This window comes from Cryptomeria japonica, chromosome 5, assembly GCF_030272615.1.
Source record: "Cryptomeria japonica chromosome 5, Sugi_1.0, whole genome shotgun sequence".
NCBI lineage: Eukaryota > Viridiplantae > Streptophyta > Pinopsida > Cupressales > Cupressaceae > Cryptomeria > Cryptomeria japonica.
The window spans coordinates 22,118,999-22,140,353 of record NC_081409.1 but is presented as its reverse complement, the minus strand read 5'-3'; the positions used below and the strand labels follow the sequence as shown (position 1 = coordinate 22,140,353).

At 38.1% G+C, this 21,355-nt stretch overlaps 1 protein-coding gene across 2 annotated transcripts in view; it reads left to right on the top strand.

Annotated features, from left to right (window-relative positions):
• The first annotated feature begins 6,343 nt into the window (after nt 1-6,343).
• LOC131052903 (large ribosomal subunit protein bL19c) overlaps nt 6,344-21,355 on the top strand; it is an 86,512-nt gene continuing 71,500 nt past the window's right edge. For both annotated transcript variants that reach the window (XM_057987543.2, XM_057987544.2), the window contains exons 1-3: nt 6,344-6,543; nt 6,637-6,699; nt 6,838-6,903. In XM_057987543.2, coding sequence (XP_057843526.2) covers nt 6,472-6,543; nt 6,637-6,699; nt 6,838-6,903 — 201 coding nt within the window. In that variant the 5' untranslated portion in view covers nt 6,344-6,471. The remainder of the gene's footprint in view (nt 6,544-6,636; nt 6,700-6,837; nt 6,904-21,355) is intronic.

The window sequence follows — 21,355 nt, the reverse complement described above, 5'->3', positions numbered from 1 at the left end:
CTATGTAAAGGGTTAGTGCCCTGGTTTTCACTGCTTTTTTAATCAAAAACATATAATATTAATTGAAATATTAAATATAATATTTGTATTATTTATTCATATTCTTTAATTAGATATAAGTATATGTTTAGCAATTTTTAAATATTTATTTATAACTCTTTAACTCATTTCATGTAAATATCTAGAATATCATTTGCAACTAATATATTTCAAATTATTTTCACTAATAATACTCATTGACACAAACTCTTTGTTTTTCCCTCCCTATCTCTGTCTTTATTTCTCTATGTCTATCTTTATTTATAACTATTCCCCCTCTATCTTTTTCTTCAAAACTCTCCTCTCTCTCTCTCTCTCTCTCTCTCTCTCTCTCTCTCTCTCTCTCTCTCTCTCTCTCTCTCTCTCTCTCTCTCTCTATGTCTCGTTATCTACATATCTCTCTCTAATTCACTCCATTTCTCCCCTATCTCTCCATTCCCCCTATCTCTCCCATCTCCCCATCTCTCATTTTCTCCACATCCCTTTTATTCTCCCTTATCTTCCTCCCTCTGTCCCTATTTCTCCACATCCCTTTTATTCTCCCTTATCTTCCTCCCTCTGTCCCTATTTCTCCACATCCCTTTTAGTCTCCCCTTCTCAATGCAACATTGACGACCTCCTTAAAAAAAAACTATCAAAATATATCATCAAACCAAGTACAAAGTCCAAACAAATCTATGGTAGGTGTTATGTTTGGTACGCAGCATTGACGACCTCCTTGTCTGCGTATTCGTGAAGACAAGTGGATTGTTTTTTAAAAAATTTATGGGTTGAGGAGATTTTATAGGAAATTAAGTGTTCTCATACTCTATGATATGGATTTGGAGAGCGAAGGGATCTTGCAAGTACTAACGCTTCTTCAGGGGAGCAAGCAGGGCAAGGCACTGTGAATCCCAACTGCATCTCCGTGAATCCCAAGCAGGCAGGGCACCGTTAAGCAGGCAGATAGGGCACCGTGGATCCCAAGCAGACAGGGCACTGTGAAGTAGGTAGATAGGCACCGTAAGTAGCGGCAGACAACCATAAGCAATGGTAGACAACTGGACATGGAAGGGCCCTACAGTTAGTGGATCCCACAAAAATTTCATGGGTGCCTTTTCTCCACCTTTGTATGCATTTTGTATGCATTCTTTTAACTTTACTTTGTCTGTTCTTCGGAAAATGGAGGCAAAAATGGTTAGACCTGCATAAAACTCCAAACCCACACATTATTTTACCACATGAAAACAAAACAAGGCAAAATGAATGGAAATTTGGATTTGAGAGGCATAGAGGCAGTAGGGTCACATGGATTAGATCTGGTAGGGCAGGATTGCAGTACACAAGGTTCACAGTGGCCAAATACAAACATTTTTCAAAACATTTGGGAATAATGGAATATATAATGAACAAAAAAATGACAAATGAGTCTCGTTTACAACTGAAAGTGTTGTCAAACCTTCTAAGTCAAGATAGTTTAACAGAATTTTGGAGATCTTTGTTAATAAGATCCCTTCAAACAAATGCATCAAAGTATACAAACACTAGAGAAAGGCTGATTTTTATAAATGCAAAACAATATAAGGGGATCTTAAGGCACATACAGACTTGACAACTAAGACAAAAGAAAAAATTCACTGTGATTTTACCAAAGTTAAATTTCAGTAAAAAAGAGATAACTAATAAGTTGTTTCAAAAGGGAGAACCAATTGTCCAAGCTGAGTATAAAGGAAAAGAGAAGCTGATAGGGGACACATAGGATCTCGCGTCAAATCTGGACCATATAGAAGGGATTGTGGGCAAAATAGAAGAGCTCATGACAAGCAAGAAGGGCACCGAAAAAGTGACGCAGGAACTTTATAGACCCACATCCACACCTCTTACATGGTCATTAGATTTGTATGTAGAAGAGCTCATGAGGTTGAAGAACAAACTCGAAATATTAGAAGCCAAGGGGAGATTTGAAGACAACAAAGCAAAAATGGTGATAGAATCCAATTGCAATTTGGAAAAAGAAAAAGAAATACTAAAAGAACAAATTCTAAATCTTCATATTAACATGGAGAGGGGCCAACAAGATTTGAACATTCTAAAACATGATTTAGTTCAATTAAAAGTAATTGAAAACAAGAAGTCAATAAGAGAGGAAGGAGAAAATGTAATGCAAATAAAGGTGATCCAATCAGCATTGGCAGACCTAGAGTCAAAAGAAAATCAGCTAAGAGAACAAATAGAAGAGGCCAAGTCATGGTCACAAGTGGTAAGGGGGCCAACAAGCGAGCATAGAGGAATCATTGAAAACCAAGTCAAAAGACAACTAAGAGAAGAAAAAGATAAGTTGGGCACAACTGCAAACATTATAATTAAGGGTTTAAGGGACTTCAGTGAGAAAGAGAGAACCAATATTCTCACTAGAGACTTCCTTAAAGACAAACTGCAGCGGTCAGGGTATATCCAACAAGCAAGTAGGATTGGAAAGAAGATAGATGGAGGTAGAGATAGACATGTAAGAGTCACCTTAAGAAATCTAGAGGATAAGAACATGATTCTAAAAAATAGAGGGTTGCTTAGAGGCACATACATTTATTTAAATGATGATTTGACCTTCGATCAACAAGAAGAACAAAGGAAATAATGGGAGAAAGTAAAGACAACAAGAAATGAGGGAAAGTGGGCATGGTTGAAGAATGGGAAAGCCCAAATCTCTGAGCATTTTTCAAACAAGAAATAGGGATTAGGGGCCCCACAGGATTACTTACATGTCGTAAGTTAGAATTGTAGAGAATATCCATGGAGGAGAAGACCTAGGTTGGGGCCCATAGAAAAAGGAAAAGATATTATCATTCTCATAGAAACACATGAACACAATGGTTGCAAAGTTCTAGATTTTGAAGGATTTAAGAAAGTTTCAGTTTGGAACAAAGGGAGTGAAATGGGCAAAGGTCATGGTAGAGTTACAGTTCTAATATATGAGAAGTGGCAGGGTATTGTAAAAGTGGAAAAAGAAGACACTAATAAACAATACATATGGCTGCAAATAACAGAGAATGGGGTGACTTTCAGATAGGCCGCTTGCTACTTTGCTCCAAAAAACTCAAAGTTTTATAAGAAGAGGAACTTAGACAATGAAGACCCTTATGCATCGCTAATAAAAGATATCTTTATTTTCAGTACATTTGGTGACATAGTGCTAATGAGAGACTTTAATGCAAGGACACCTAATAACTAGTCCCTTCAGTTGGGCAATGAAGCAAGAGGGGAAAACAATCCTCTTTGGCTGGAAGAAGGTGGAGATCAACATTGGGAAAAACCTCTCAAGATGGTAAGAGCAACGTGTCTCAGCTTGGGGCAGAATTACTTGGCCTTTGTAGTTTATTCAGCTTGGTCATTTTCAATGGCATGAAAGATTGGCCAAGATCGGGGGGCATCACATGCAATATTTATAATGGCCAAAGTGTTGTAGACTATGTGATTTGCTCACAGATTTTTATTTCTAGATTGCTGAAGTTCGATATTGGGGACTGCCCTATTGAGTTGAAATCATATCATTCACCTCTTCTTGTTAAACTAGGCATTTCTCCATGCAGTCAACACAATGGGCAGGTTTACCACATGCAAAAGATGGGCCCTTCCAAGGGAAAAATCCTTATAAATCAAAAGAATAAAGAAATCTTTAGTGCTGATCTTAAGCAACAGTTACACAATATGAAGTATAACAAAAAGGTTAAGGCAACCAATAAGATAGGGGCCCACATTCATAGAAGCCAGCTGATCCCATTAATCCACAAGGCTCTAAGGTCATGCAAAAGATCTCAATCTAAGACAAGGGCTGCAAACACTTTTCCGGAAAATCCATGGTATGATGAAGATTGTAAGGCAACCAAGAGATCACTAAAAGAGGGTGGAATGGACAAAGAGCACAAGAAAAAATATGTAAAATTGGTGCAATCAAAAAAGGAAAAATATGTTCATGAAAGAAGGAAGGAACTAATTTCTCTTGGAAGGCATAATCCCAAGGGTTTTTGGAAGGAGTTGCAACAAAAGAAAAAGAAGACTGAAAATAGCATTACAGATGCATAATGGTTGGAATATGCCAAGATCCTTTATGAACGCACTCATGAGAAAAACTATCCACCTGTTGTTAACACTTCAATGAAACTTTTCACAACAAAGGATATTCACTGAGGCATAAAATTTTTAGCAAGTGGTAAAGCACAAGACATAGATGGGTTACAAGATGAATTCTTAAAATGGGGAAGCGAGATTTTCACCCCTCATATAAGGAGAATTTTCAATAACATCATTCAAAAAGGTTTCTCGGGGGAATGGACAACTAGTGTGGTCATCCCTCTTGTTAAAAATGGGGATATCAATAACCCTTCTAACTATCGCACGATTATGATCAATCCCTCTTTGGCAAGCTCTTTGGGAGCATGTTAGAACACAATATTAGTAGCTGGGTAGAGAAGGAAGGTAAAAGGGCTAAAGGGCAGGCAGGTTTCGGGGCAAGACATTCTACCATTGATCATTGCATCACTCTTCAACACTTGATAGAAAAAATTTGGAACACTCAAGGTGAGGAAGCTTATTGTTGTTTTGTGGACTTTAAGAAAGATTTTGACGTGGTACCTAGAGATAAATTATGGCACAAAATGGAAGCACTCGACATACCGGATGGGTATAGAGCTGCAGTTCATAGATTATATGAGAAGGTTAGAGCTAAAATCAAAACAAGTGAAGGCATGTCAGAGTGTTTTGGTAGCGATATTGGAGTTAAATAGGGCTGCCCTCTATCTCCCACGCTTTTTGGGCTATACATTGACAAGTTAGAAGCTTGGTTAAGCAAAACAGAGGGCGAGGGTGTTCAGTTGGCAGGTTATGTGGTGAAACTCCTTTTATATGCTGATGATCTTATCCTAATTTCAAAAATAGCTCATGGGTTAAGAGAACATTTGAAAGCTTTAGAAGACTTTTGTCAGGAGGTTGGGATGCAAGTGAACATATCCAAGACCAAAATCATGATTTTCTAATTAAAAAGAAAAGACAAACAAGTTACCTTTCTTTTTGAAGGTAGTCCATTGGAAATAGTGAAAGAATACAAGTACCTTGGGACTGACTTTCACTACAAGCTCAGTTGGGAGACTTGTAGGACAAAAAGGATACAAAGGAGGTTGGAAAGCCTCATACTTACTTCAAAATAGGTGCAGAAAAGTGGAGCTTTGGGATTGGAAAACCAAGAAAACCCTTTTTGGTCTTCTAGTCACACCGGTTATTCTCTATGGTTGTGAAGTATGGGGTAGCAACATGTCAAACTACAATTGGAGGCAACTAGAAAGAATCCAGAAGCATTTAATAACAAGCAATCTCAAAGTTAAAAGAACGATCTTGTATGAAATTTTGTTAGCTGAAGTAGGTACTTTTCCTTTGGAAGCTTTGGCTATAGCCCAATTGATATGTTATTTAAAGAAAGTTGCGAACATGGATAAGCATCGCTGGCCTAAAATGGTTGTGGAAGAGATGCTAAATTGGAGGAAGAAAACCTAGATGAAGCATAACAACAATTGGATGAACAAGTGGAACATTGATTTGCATGAGTGCCCTAACACCAACCGTGAAATTAAAAGTTATGTTATTGAAAAATTTCGTATTACCATGTGGACAAAGCAAGTTGGACGGAAAAAACATAATACATCAGAGAGTTTAATCCAACAAAGGACCACGGTGAAAAAACATATTTAGGGGCTATTAAAGGTAACTCGCAGATGCTAATTGCACAACTGAGAACTGGGTCACACCACCTTCGATGTGAGACCGGTAGGTGGAAGATGCCTAAAGAAGCATGGGAGGAAAAAACTTGCATATTCTGCAATAAAGAGGTTGTAGAAACAAAATGTCACTATATCATGGAGTGCGCGACTTATGAGGACATCCGCACTCACTATGGAAATGGATTAAAGGTTGACAACATGCATCAGTTATTTGAAGAAGATAGAAGTAATCAGACTGCTAGCCTCCTAGTCAAAATCAATAGTAGAAGATTGGACAGGAAAAAGAATCTGAAGATTAATTAAGAATGCTATCCTCGATCCCATAAACTGATCAGTCTCGTAGACGTCATTAAAATCTTTCATTCATTCATTCATTCAACGTCTCTCTCTTCTATCAACACTATTAACGGTCCTTATTTTTCTATAAAGAACCCTTACACCTCCTCCTCATAAAGTGCTAATAAAATACCAACATCTACTAATACTATATTTCACAAATAAATAAATAAAATTAAAAAGACCATCAAACAAACTATACTGTCATCAAACACCCTCATCTTTTACCTTCACATTGCACGGCAATAGTTTCCCAGTCGCATTAGGAACTGATCTGCCCTTCGAACTGATGTTGGTCTAGGTTTAAAGTAAGGCGGGCAAAGTTTACTGAAATTACTTCTACCTTCTCATGAGCAGATTTTCTCTCTTCCGGAAAAAGGCAAAGATGCTTGGGCTTGCAAAGGCAACCGGCAGCGCAGCGGTAAATTAACATTCTACCAATTAATACAGATTTCACTGGAAATTTTTTAGTAGTTTGTTGTAATTTTATGAATAATCTAAACTAAACTTGCAGGTTGCCCAGAATGTGAGGAGGTTTTGTCTCGGGCTGCGCTATTTTTCACCGGCCTTGAATTATGTAAGCAAATGCCTAATACATTCTTTGTAGTAAAAATGAATAATGTTATAATCAAATTTTAAATTTTAGATTTTTTAATTTAATTTTAAATTGTTTGGAACAATTATAATCGTTTCTGTGATGCACCTTGTGTTACAGCATATGGATTCTCCAAATAACAAGACGAATATGGAATGGGAGTTTACAAAGCCCAACAAGGAAGGGGTAACCTTTAATTTGCTGCCCTGATGCTTCATATCTGCAACATTTTTTTTATGGATAAACATTTCATGAATTTTTAATGTATTTGGCATTCAAATTTTTCTCTTTTTTATCCGTTTCTACAATTTATTCTCATATTAAAGGTAAGATATTCGAAGCTGAGAGAGGGTATTGTTGCACAATTAAACACAATTTATAGTTTAAAAAAAATCCCTGTGAAATGCTTCAAAATGTTGCGGTATATATATAAAATATATTTAGAAAAATATTAAAATTAAAGTTTTAATATATTAAAAATATTTAATCAGTCTTAATTGATTTTTTTCTAACATCATTTAAAAAACAAGTCAATTTAATCTGAAAACTTAAAGATTATTTTCAATATTACAAGTAAAATTTTATACTATTTACTAATTTAGTTTTAGATTTGAACATTAAATAAATATTAGAAACTAATTTTAAAAATTTCTTTTATTTTTTGGGATCAATTCATGTAGCAAAGGGGCCACACCCATAATACATCCAACTTTGCCTTACCAACAAATATTTGTAGAGAGATTCCAAATTGGGTTTTATTATCCTATAACCTTGGATCCTACTCAGATTGCTAATAGTAGTCAAAAGGGAAATTCTTGTTTATGCCCTTATGGCGTGCTCACATTGTTGCCAAAAAACCAAAACAAACATTGGCTTGTATATGCTTCTCCTTTTATGTTGCTCTTCTGCTCCATCAGTTGGGTCTGTGTTGTTGGATATTTTGTCATTGATGTCAAAGGTTTGTTGAAAAGAGAATTGGAACAAAATACTAGTCAAGCTGCTGATTATTCATCAAATATCCATCAGCTATTTAGTTACTTGGTTGAGCTACTTGGTTGTGTACTTGAGCTACTTGGTTGTGTGGTTGTGTACTTGAGCTATATGGTTACCTGGTTGAGCTACTTGGTTGTGTGCTTGAGTTACCTGGTTGCCTAGTTGAGCTACTAGGTTGCGTGCTTGAGCTGGTTGCTTGTCCACTTCACCTACTTGCCTGTCTTGTGCCAAGTCAAAAGTATCCCTCATATTATCCTTTGAAGGTTGACTCTTCAAACAATGAATCCGCCATGGCTGAAGAATGAATCCGATCTGCTATGTGAATACAATCTGCTATAGGTAGAACACGTATTGCTTTTCACTTCTCATCGATGTCAAATGGAGGAGATATAGACTCCCTTTTATATCCCACAATAGTGACCCTTCCTTGAGGGTCGGCTTTCTTCACAAGAACACGTCTCAATGAAAAGATTTTGGTGGACTTACAAGTCGGCCTAATTAATTAATCATTAACAAATCACATAAGTGTTAGTATCATTTCATATAATTAATAGATAGATAAATAAAGGCAGATCGATATAATTAAATTGTCTAAGGCTGAAAGGCCAAATAGACAATTTAATTGTCTATGTTGGCCCACAAGGATTTTGATCGACACTATCACATTAACACTCCCTCTTAGCTAGGGAGGAATCCTTCCCAATCTCTACAAGTCACATCACCTCATCATGATGACTAACACAATGACTACTCTCATGTGAATGAAGGAGGCTTATCACCTCAACATGATAACATATCACCTCATTATGATGTTTGACCACTATGGCTACTCCCATATGTGGAAAGGAAAGATATCACCTCAGTGTGATATCAACCATCATGGCTTCTCCCATGGATGGTGTAAGAATAGATATCACCTCATCGTGATATCAACCATTATTGTGAGATCGTCACCTCACAATGATGGTAAAATGCACAAGTGTTCATCATTGTGAGGTCGCCACCTCACAATGATATTCACCACGGCTCATCCTAGAGGGTGAACACACAAGTACAAGAAAATCATCACAAACTCTCTCACGTGATGTTGTCATGGTGTCACACACATGACATCCACCATAACTCATCCCAAAGGGTGGATCCACCATGGCTCATCCCAGAGGGTGGAAATAAGTGCTTTCACCTCAAATCTCTCTCAAAGAGAAATGCATTAACAAGAGCTTACATTTTAAACTTCTCTCTCAAAGAGAAAATGCATTAGTATGAAATATAAATAAATAGATCAACGATGCTAAGACTCAATCTCAGCTAGGGCTTCATTCTCCACCATACCAAGCTTATCTCGAAAGTACACAAACTTTAACATGGAGAGAGGCTTGGTGAGAATGTTTGCCGTCTGCTCATCAGTACTAATGTATCTCAACTGAATGGCATTCCTTTCCACCATGTCTCTAACATGGTGATACTTGATCTCCACATGCTTTGTTCTGTCGTGAAACACAAGATTGACAGAGAGCTTTACACAACTTTGATTATCACAATGGATAATTGTAGGCTCTAAGGATTGCCCAAACAATCCTGCAAGAAGTTTCTGAAGCCACACTGCTTCTCATGCTCCCACACATGCTGCAATATACTCAACCTCTGTAGAGCTTAGTGCCATTGAAGACTGTTTCCTACTACACCAAGAAATCATGGCAGAACCCAAACTAAAACAACAACCAGAGGTGCTCTTCCGATCAGTGACACACCTTGCCCAATCGGAATCAGTGTATCCATGCAGCTTCAAGTCCATATCAGAAGAATATTTTGGGCCATATCCAACTGTGCCACGCAAGTAACTCAGAATATGTATTGCGGCAAATAGATGTATTTGCTTTGGTTCACACATGAACTGGCTAAGTGCACTCACTGCATAGCAAATATCTGGTCTAGTATTGACTAGGTACATCAAGGATCCAATCATCTGCTTGTATAGTGTAGAATCCACTAGATTTGAAATAGCTACAACCTCTCGTAACTTATGCAAGTTGGTCTCCATAGGAGTGGACATAGATTTACAATCCATCATACCAAATCTCTTTAAAATGTTAATGGTGTACTTCCCTTGACTCAGAATGATCCCACTAGATTTCTGCCAAACTTCTAACCCAAGGAAGTAGTGCAATAAACCAAGATCCTTCATCTCAAATTCAAAAAGCTAACTCCTTCTTGCATTTGATAATAAGATGATCTTCTCCAGTGATAAGTAACTCATCAACATAAATAATTAGGATTAGTGCTTCCCCATTAATTACCTTGAAGTACAAGTTTGAATCTGCATCATTCTTGGAGAAGCCCAAGCCTATTAGGTAACGATCAATCCTTTTGTACCAAAAAAGTGGAGCCTGCTTAAGGCCATACAATGCTTTCTTCAGCTGGAAAACATGGGACTCCTTCCCATGTACCACAAATCCTTCAATTTGCTCAATATATACTTTTTCTTCGATTACACCATTTAGAAAAGCCGTCTTTACATCCATTTGGTGAATCTTCCATCCTTTAGATGCTGCAATAGCAATGATGGTCCTGATTGAAGTATATCGGGCAACTGGAGCAAAGGTTTCCTCATAGTCGATTCCCTCCTTCTGAGAGAATCCTTTAGCCACAAACCTAGCCTTGTATTTCTCAATACTACCATCAACAACATGTTTGATCTTAAAGAGCCATTTTGAAGAAACAACAGATTTACCTTCTGGTCTAGGTACAATGTCCCAAACATCATTCTTTAGAATTGATGATACTCTTCTGCCATGGATTCTTTCCAAACCTGTTGACTAGTAGCTTCCTCAACACTGGCAGGTTCTGATTCAATGATTTGACTCATCAATGCAACATAGCTAGAGAACTTATGAGGTCTCTTACTTTCTCTAAATGTTCCTCTTGGGACTGCAAAACTTTCAGCCTCTTGCATCATTTTCCTCGTCCAAAGAGGTCTTTTCTTACCAATCACAATGTCAGTAGGCCCATCAATAGGTTTCAAGGGCTCATTTGGATCATTATCTTCTTTAGGTTCATGAGTCTCCCTCTGAATCTTAGGAGTATGGTCATCTTCCATATTTTGAGGAGGCTCTTGATCTTCACTGTCCATCTCATGGATGCCCTTGGATTCTCTGAATGCAATATCCTCTTCAAATGTCACATCCCTACTCAACTCAATCAATTTCTGCTCTGGAATATAGATTCTAGGCTTTTGATGTTTCACTATAGCCTATAAATATTCCCTTCTTGCCAGAAGGTTCCAACTTTGTCCTTTTATCTTTGGGTATATGTATATACACTGGACAACCAAAGATCCTCAAATGACTTACATCCGGCTTCACCCTTGTGAATGCTTCTTTGGGTGTTTTATTCTCCAAAATACGGCGAGGGCATCTATTTTGAACATGGATAGCAGTTCTAGAAGCCTTAACCCAAAAAGAAGTTTGAAGATTTTGATCATGGATCATGGCTTTGGCTACTTCCACAATAGTTCTATTTTTCCTTTCCGCTACACCATTCTGTTGAGGATTATAGGGAACACAAAACTCCCTCTTAATCCCAACTTCAATGCAAAAATTACGAAAGTTACCAGAGGTGTACTCTCCTCCATTATCGGATCTCAATATTTTGATCCTCTTCCTGGATATGTTCTCTACTTGAGCTTTGAATTCCTTAAATCTCATAAGTACCTCTTCAGATTTTTTACTCTTCAAGAAATAGGTCCAAGTCTTTCTCAAGTAGTCATCAATAAAAATAACATAATACAAGAAACCTCTAAGGGACGCAACAGACATAGGACCACATAAATCTGAATGAATGAGCTCTAAAATACATTTGGATCTACTTTCACTACTATGAAATGTACCTTTAGTATTCTTACCCAATGCGCAACCTTTGCAAGTTCCTTCATGCTCCTGGTTGAGTTTTGGAAGGCCTGTAACCATCTTCTCCATTGTAGGTAGTGCACGAAAGTGAAGGTGACCCAATCTCCTATGCCAAATCTCACAAGTACTTGATGAGTCATGAAGTAAGGCTTGAGGAGGATGAGTGCAAAGTCTGTAAAGACATCCATGACGAACTCCATTGACTTGAGCCATCTTGATGTTTGATTTCTTTGGCCATGCAAGGACTTTGCCATCTACAAATGCAATTCGATATCCTTTGTCTTCCAAGGCTGATATGGAGACCAGATTTCACTTAATTCCCGGAACGAATAGTACATCATTCAATTGCAAGGAAATCCTTGAAATTAGGTGAAGACAGGAGGTCCCAACTCCTTTCACGGAGTAACTAGTATCATCTCCAATGATCACTTGCTCATTTGAATTTCTTTCTACCAAATCATTTAGATATCCTCTAAATCCAGTAATGTGGCGAGATGCACCACTGTCAATCAACCAAGTATTGTGGTCGGTAGGCACATTACTTGAAAGGGCTGAATAGAATATGAATCCATCTGAATCCTTTTGTGTAAGAGTTTCACCAACATCCACAATGGAAGCTTGAGGTATAGGCCTAGTTGGACATTCCTTAGTGTAGTGACCATATTTGTTACATCTAAAGCATTGGACTTTTGAAAGATTTTTCCTTCTTTTGAATGTAGGAGGACCATTGGATTCCTTATCGTTCTTCCTTTTGAAATGTCCTTTCTTACCCTTCTTCTTTGAGGAGTGAGAGGCAAGAACATGAATATCTTCATTTGTAGAGCTTTGGCCGATGCCTCTTGTAGCCAATCTTGACTCTTCTTGAATGCAGTCCGTCTTCAATTGATCAAACTTAGGGAGTTTTGATCTTGCGCTTATTCCTTGTATAAATGACTCTCATGATGAAGGAAGACCATTAAGTGCCAACATGGTTAATTCTTTGTTATCTATAGTGTGTCCAATGGTAGAGAGTTGATCTCTCAATTCGGTAATCCTCATGAAGTATGAGATGATGGATTCTTCTTTCGTCATCTTGATATGGTGAAGTTGCTGCTTCAATGCAAGAGCTCGACTCGTGTTGTTGATCTCATGTATCTCCTCTAATGTCTTGAACATGTCATATGCTGTCGTCAACTTGGAGATAATCAGCACAATGTGATCTTTCACAGAGTCAACCAACATTTTCTATGCTTTGGTGTTCTTTCTCTTCCATTGAAGCTTCTCATCCTCTTCAGTTGGTTCCGGTACGACTTTCTCCACGAATTCATTTAGTGCATTTTCCTCCAAGGCAAGCATAACTCTAAACTTCCAAGAGATGAAGTTTGATGCACCCTCAAGTCTGTCTTCAACTTTAAGTCCGTTCACCATCTTGACGATGATAGATGTAATCAAACTCGAAGGCAATAATGGTGGACAACCCTGCTTCTATGAATCTGATCTTTTCTTAAGCCTGCTCTGATACCATGTTAAATTTCGATCAGATTTAAATAAACAAAATTTTCACAATTGCACAAAGATTACCTTGGGAAAACCTTCCTCTTGAATGTGAGAAACCCAGTAATGAAAGATGTCTTTATTATCTTAATTATCCCAATAGGCTTTACAAGAATTTTACTTCACACTTGAAGCGATATATGACAACAATACATATACAGAAAGTCTGATCTGCAACAAAGTCGATCCTCCCTGATTGACTTGCAAACTGCTGTAGATAGAGATCTATCTGCTGTAGATGAATGTCAGGAACTGCTGTATGAACAAATACTGTAGAAAGTATATGCTTCGATCTGCTTAAGGTTTATATTTGGTCATCTAATGTATTCGTTGTGGCTGAAGAATGAATCCGATCTGCTATGTGAATACAATCTGCTGTAGGTAGAACACGTATTGCTTTTCACTTCTCATCGATGTCAAATGGTGGAGATATAGACTCCCTTTTATATCCCACGATAGTGACCCTTCCTCAAGGGTCGGTTTTCTTCACAAGAACACGTCTCAATGAAAAGGTTTTGGCGGACTTACAAGTTGGCCTAATTAATTAATCATTAACAAATCGTGTAAGTGTTAGTATCATTTCATATAATTAATAGATAGATAAATAAAGGCAGATCAGTATAATTAAATTGTCTAAGGCCGAAAGGCCAAATAGACAATTTAATTGTCTATGTCGGCCCACAAGGATTCTGACCGACGCTATCACATTAACAAGTTAGGATAACTGTTTTACAAAAGCTTTAGAGAGATGCCTCCTCATGGAATGCAGTGATTGTAGGTTTTGCACAAAATGCATTTGGTTGAAAAAGCTTTGAGGATTTTCAAACAAATGCAATAGGTAAGTGTAAAGAAATTCTTGTAATGTATTATAGTTGAGGGATGCTGTGGTAGACGTGTATGAATGTGGAAGTGCCAACAAAGCTGTGAACTGTTTGACAGTCGGCCCAAAGAGATATCATTTCCAAGGAATGTATTGATAGGAAATGGCTTTGAAGTTGTCAAAAGAGCTAAAGTGCATAGATATTACATGTGAATTGTTTAACAGATTGCATGCTCTCAAGATACACATGCAAAAGGTTAAGGCATAGACAATGTGTATGAATTGTTTGACAAAACACCTCAAAGAAATGCAGCTTCAAAAACTTTTGAGTTAAGTGTAGTTGGCAGCCGTAAAACCATACTTCGTGACCTTCACCAGCACCCTCCTCACGCATGCTAATGTGGAAGCCCATACAATGCACAAGAACTGTTTTACATAATGCCTCAAAGGAAGGTAGAGCAGAGATAAGGTGCTTATTGTTTGACAAAATGCCTCTAAGATATGTCATTCTATGTTGTGCAGTGACTACATGAAAGCACAAAATGGATTTTTGAAAAGATTTTAATAACATTTCAAGCAAATGCACGACAAGTCTCCAAACCAAGCCATACTGCAGGTTATGAATACTCATTAAAGCTTGATGCAGAGGTCTCCATCGAGTATTACAAGTGTGCAGGGTTGAGTCATAGACAGAAATCCATGAATTATTTGACATAACGCCTCAAATAGAAGTCACCTCATTGAATGAAATGATAGCGGAATGCAGATTATGGATGTGTTGAAAATGCTTTAGAAACTTTAAAGCGAATGTGATGACAGGGTCTGCACAAAATGATTTGTTGAAAAGTATTTTGAAATGTTGATATAAATGCAATTGGCAGGCAACCTTTGCCAATTTCCTCCACCACTGCATCAAAATGGGAGCTTAGAATAGCGTATGGTCATCCCCCAAAGTGCACATAAGGAAATTTTTATCAAACGTATAATTTCAACCGCCTTGCTAGATAAGCATGCAAATTGTGGAAGCACAGACAATGCATGTGAACTGTTTTTGAGAATGCCTAAGCAGATGTCATCTCAAGAAATGAAATGAAATGCTTGCAAGAGGCGTACAAAATGGATTTGTTGAAAATTCTTTAGGAATTCCAAGCAAATGCAAGATGTGGAAGCATTGACAAGGCAATTGAACTGTTTAACTAGTGTGAACTGTGTGGACATAGAAAGAGAAAGTAAATTGTTTGATGGAATGCTCAAAGAGACAGATCACGAGTTGTAGCAATTGCAAGCTATGTAAAAGTGGGGTGATAGATGAGAAATTGTCCAAAGTAGTTCTTTTTCAGTCAAACACATTTTATTTGTAGCTGGTGTTGAAGTTTTAGGGCAAAAATGATATACAAGTATCAGAAATATGATTTTGTCTCAGTCCTTGAATGCACATTTCCTGAAATGTTTGACACGAGATCGGGGCATGTTAGTATCCGGGATTTTTTGGAGTCAATGGAAGAAGGAAGAAGGGCACCATTAGCACAGAAGGTATTAGAAAATGGATTAGCACATGCTGTGGGTCATCCACTAGCCATTCAATGCCCAAAATTGGTCTTGGAATGCATGAAAGCATATGATCTTGAAACCAGGGAGATAAAAACAGTTGACGGCACACTTGTAGTGAGGCTTGACCTGACGTCTCTTGGATTCTTTTTCAAGTTTGCCAGTCAGGGATGAATTTGCAGACATCACCAAGGAATATGCTGAGAAGTATTTTGTCAAGAATAAAGCACAGTGCTTGATACTATAGCCAAACATTGGTTAACAACACCTAAGAGGGGTAAATCACAGCTGCCTAGAACACTTCATAGATCAGAGTTCGTTGAAGATATTTCAAACATGGTGATTTTTTTGAACAAGTTAATGGGTAATGAAAATTTAGAAAACTTTCAAGAATTGATGTATTTGTTCATCAACACAATATGTCTAGGCAATCGATATATTGACTGGGGAGAAATTATTAGCAATAATCTTCATGACCAATTGACTCAGTATGAGTTTAATCAGCTTTTCCACATGTCGTCATATCTCATATATGCTACTGCAAGCATGAAGCCTTGGCCTGGGCTTAATAGTCATGGTATCTATAAAGATACAACACAAATTTACAACTTTTACCTGCAATTACAATTAGAGTAGAGCTACAAACATTTCCGTAGGGTAAATGATGCCTTCACAAGGCTCACAGTGAGGGAACTTAAGGGAAATGTTGGACTCCGAATATCCCCAGAGGCAGCAGCTCTTGTTCAATAGTTTGGGAGTTATTTTATCCAATCCCTGAGATTCACCTATATTCGAATTGGGGGTTTTGACAGATGTCCTTTCATGCTACCCAGGCTGGTGGATGATAAACTTGTGTTGTTTGAAGTTTGCAGGCAAATCGGTCATGTTAACAAGAAATGAAGAGATAGTCAAAAAAATGGCATTCCTTTCCCAATTGGCATTGGTCATTATAATTGTAGATCTTCATTAGATGCTCAAAATATTGAAATTTCTATTGTCAAGCTTAGTTTATATTCTTACAGCGCAAGATTCCCTTTTGACAGTAAGGAGTATGTTAGAATAAATCTGAATCTCGGACTAGGGTATCATCATTTTCCAACAATGGAGGATTTCTGGGAAGACTCACAGTTAATCAGACTATAGATTATAAGTTGGGTTGGGTTGTAATTAGTATAGAGGATGATGGATCAGATTTGATTGATCCATTTTATTTTGAGAAGATCCAGGTGTTGTGACTACCTTATATAAATTAGGCACTTCAGGAATTAAAGGATTTGAATGAGAGAACTATTTACATCATCAAAAGGACAAAAGAATGGGTGAGAAGAAGATTTCAGAAGCTAAAACCACCTGACCTGTAGGCAGAATAACTCTTCTAGGAGGAATAATGACAGTCATGAAGGTTCATCTTCATCCTCAGTTCCTTGAATTTCAGCCTCAACTATCAGTTTACAGCAGAACACCCAAGGGGGTGGTGATGATGAGGATCCACATAGAAGAAAATATTGCAGCAGCATGTGAGAGTGACCCAAGAATAAGAAGGAAGATATCAAAGCCAAGAGAAAGGATTTTAAATCCTATCCAAGAAATGGCAGAAGAAAGGAAAGAAATAAAATTCATTATGCTTCTCCTAATGCCATTATTATTTCCATAGATGAAAAAATCACCAAAACATTTAAAAATTGCGATTTCTCCCAATTCAAAAGTCGCTCCGATTGAATCATGGTATATCTTGTGGCTGATTTTTTGCAAAAACTTGGCACAATTTTTACAAAAATTTTTGGAAAAAATTGCGATTTAATCGTTTAAAAATCGTCATTGAAAAAGTCGAAATCGTTTTTAAGTGAAAAGCAAAAACAAACCCTAAATTTTTATTTGCACTTTACATTGTTTTGACCCACGAAAACAACCCGGACATTTTCGCATGGGAGAGACGGCACACGAATGTGACGGGCAGCGTTTTCATCTTCGCGTTTTTCAGAAGGGATCTATAAGTTCGTTTTGCTCTATGTGTTTTAGTTTGAAGGGAGAGAATGCAGATGATCTATGTTTGGCTATATTTTCATCAATGGGCAGATCATATTAATACCATTTTGAGTCTTGACTCACAAGGAAAGCAGTCTGTTCAAGTTAACAAATTCCTTCCATGATTTATTTATTGTCAAGACTCAAAACAGCTTTATTATGTGTCTGAGACCTTCACAGAGCGATTCAGCCAGCCAGAAGATGGACTTACACTTACCCACACTCAGTGTGGTTCTAATTAGATTTATATACAAGCAATCGCAAATGAGGCTCAGTTGCAATCTCCATCTATTAGTCCCCAATAGCAACATCATTACAACTCGTAGCAACTTAACATGGTTCAATTGTAGCTTCCCCCTTTTGGCTGTCACCTACAATAAGAGAGTTTACTGTCTCCTCTAAATCAGACCCTTCATATTCTCTACAATCATGCTCTTATAAATGCTCTTCATTTGCCATTACATAAAAATGCCTTCAACAATTTTATGGCATGAAATCATAACAGCTTTAAGTTCCATTAATTTTGTATGTATTTCGACAGAGTTTTTGCAACAATTCAAGAACTTCTTACAAAAATAAGGCAAAACCAATTCCTTTAAATAGGTTTCCAAAATTGGATGAGTGGCCTAGATTCAATCATACAAGTGGCCCAGATTCATCTTGAAAGGCATGGCTGCCCATACTTAGTAAATAGGGAACATACCCCCTACCAACTATCAACTTACTATCCCAACTAACAAATTAACTTCCAGCCATAAAGTTGTTCCCCAAAAGTGTAAAACACGGAACCCAAAATCTGAAAAAGCACTTTAGTGGTTAGAAGAAATAACTAACTTTGGGAATGCCATGGAGTATGTGGTCTTATCACCCTTCAACATGCCATTCCAGCGCGATATCATTTTGCTCCACTCCATGTTATCTTTCCAATCGCTAACTAACACCTTGAGCGCATTCTCATAGAAAGTCCTGACACCAGACAAGGTTTCTCTGTATTCCTCCCATCCTTTGCTGATGGTGTCTACCATGTCATTCTTCATGTTAACAATCCAGTACCATTCCTTAAAAAGTGTTGATACTATGGGGGTCAAGGATTGTCTGCAACACGGGAATCTGGGGGTGAGTCCAGAACAAAGCCCTCATGATTGGTAGAGTCTTTTCAATCGCTTCCTGGAATCTGATGTATTCTTTTTGGGCCTCCAACACCTTTAGGCGGGTTAGTTCTAGATCGATTGCCATGTTGGACGCATCCTTGATCACTTGGTTTCTTCTTGCCTTGATGCTCTTGATCCATTCTCTAACTGCCTTGGTTGTGTTGCGCACTCCCTCAAACTCAACCGTGGTTTTTTGTGCAAGTGCTAATGGAGGAACATGAGTCTCAGTAGCATGCTGCAACGACCTTAACAAGTGGTCTATGTATCCCTCTGCTTGCTCGACACAAGCTCTATACATATCCCTTTCAATAGTCATTTCATCCAGCTGTCTTGTTGAGGTGGCTAAAAGCGTATTGCTACAACTCTATTTGGCTATGCAGAATAAAATGTTCTTGCTGAGTATCCTATCCTCTCTTGTGATAAGGGATCCCTAATGTTGTTTTAATTGATCAACGGGGACGACCTCAAGGTTCCAACTATCAGTTCATGACTGCAGGATAACTCAGTTGTTTGATGTGTTTTGCTGGAAACACCAAGGGGACTTACGTGTTTAGATAAAATCAGTTTTGGTTGTACGGGTTCCCTAAGACTCTATAGTCTTGACTTCATCGAATTTCTCTTTAATATGATGTCGTTTTGGACTTCAACTTTCTGATTAAAAAAAGGGAAAAAAGAGGGGAAACGAGAGATAAAGCAGCTAATTAATCTACCTAAGACAACATATTCAGGAAAATAGACTGAAACCTTCAAAAACCAAATTCAACTTTACCAGCTAATAAAGCACAATTATGTAAAACCTGATGCAATCTTCAAGGAGAGTTAGATTTTCATGCTATTAAACATAAACGTAGAACTTTTACATCCATCCATTTGATATTTAACAACTGAACTAAGCATATAAGTGGGTTCTGACTAACCATGCAAGGGGAATGAAAATCAGTCAATCCTTAATGGTATGAACTCCAAGGTTTCTATCAAATACTAACCTGAAAATACTATCTGAAAACAAAATACTTGACATGAAAATTAAATAGTGAAGGAGACCATGCACTCACATGAAAATAAGACAACTTTAACTTCCATTAAATCTGCATAAAATTCGCCAGAGTTTTAGCAACAATCTTAGAACTTCTTACAAAAAGAGGGGAAAACAATCCCTTATATAGATTTCCAAAATTGGATGAATGGCCCAGATTTAATCTTACAAATGGCCCAGATTCATCCTCTAAGGCATGGCTGCCCATACCTATTAATAAGGATCAAATATCTCCCTACCAACTATTAACTAACTAATAACTACCCAACATAAAGTTGCTCCCCAAAAAGTGCACTTGCACGGAGCTCAAAACCTGCAATGAACTTGGGTAGTTGGAAAGAAATAACTAACTCTAGGAAAACACTTTCTCTTTTCCGGAGGTAGATTCTTTTACCAAAAATTCAACTTCCCCTTGCAAGTAATCTTTCCAGATGTCTCGGTTTGATGTGCGCTCTGCTTGGACATATTCCTGATACCTCATGCAAATTGGGAACAATTCCTTATTAGAAGGAATGGGAGGATTACAAAATGTGAACCGAATGCCCTCAAGATGGGTGTCCACTACCCTCAGCCACTCGCGCTAGTCTGATTGAAGATCTTCAAAACACAGTATATTTGCATGCAGCCTGCTGATGCATTCTATGTCCTCTGCAGAGTATGTAGTTTTATCAGTCTTCAACTTGTCATTCCATCATGACACTTTATCGTCACCTTCCATGTCATCCTTCCAGCCAGTGACCAATGCCCTAAGGATATTTTCACCGATACTCTCAATGCTAGACAAGTCTTCCTCGCACTCCTCCTAAGTTTTGCTAACGGTGTCCACCATGTCCTTCATGTTGACAATCCAATACCATTCCTTAAAGGTGTTGAGATTATGGGGATCTAGGATTGTCTGCAATGAATCCGAACTTGAGTCCAGAAGAGAGCCCTCATGAGGGGTGGAGCTATGCTAATCGTCTTTTGGATTTTGGCGTACTCTCTCTCTACCTCCACTTGCTTTAGGCGGGTTGACTGTATATTGATTGCTACGTCGAATACATCCTTGATGATTCTCTTCCCTCTTGACTTAATACTCTGGATCCATTTTCTAACTGCTTTGGCGGTGTCACGCACTTCTTCAAACTCCGCTATGGTTTTCTGTGCCAATGCCAATGGGGGAATGTGGGACTCAACAACATGTTGTAATGGCCTTAGCAAGTGATCTATGTATCCCTCGGCCTGTTGGGCACTAGCTCAATATGCATCCCGTTCAACAGTCATCTCATCCAGCTATCTTAGCATGTTCTGAACAGAGTCCTTGAACTCTTCTCTTTCCTGCTCTTTGGTCGCTCTCTCTATCGGGATGGATGTGATGCTATAGTCGGCCAATGCAACCTGTTCTGCTGGTTTGTCCTTGGGTGGAGCAGCAATATGAATCGTCCAATTCCTCTGTTCGTCCTTGGTGATCCTGGAGTAAGTTCTTGGCTTCTTCTTTCCTTTGGCCTGTGATTCTCCTATTTGAGAGAATATGTCCTCCAGGTTAATTGGTGGCTTGACAACTGCTTTCCATTGTGCCCGGGCTATCAACCAGTCACGAGGGATGGTTTGTCCTGATGTAACCACCAGCTCCCCACCTTGTCCTCTA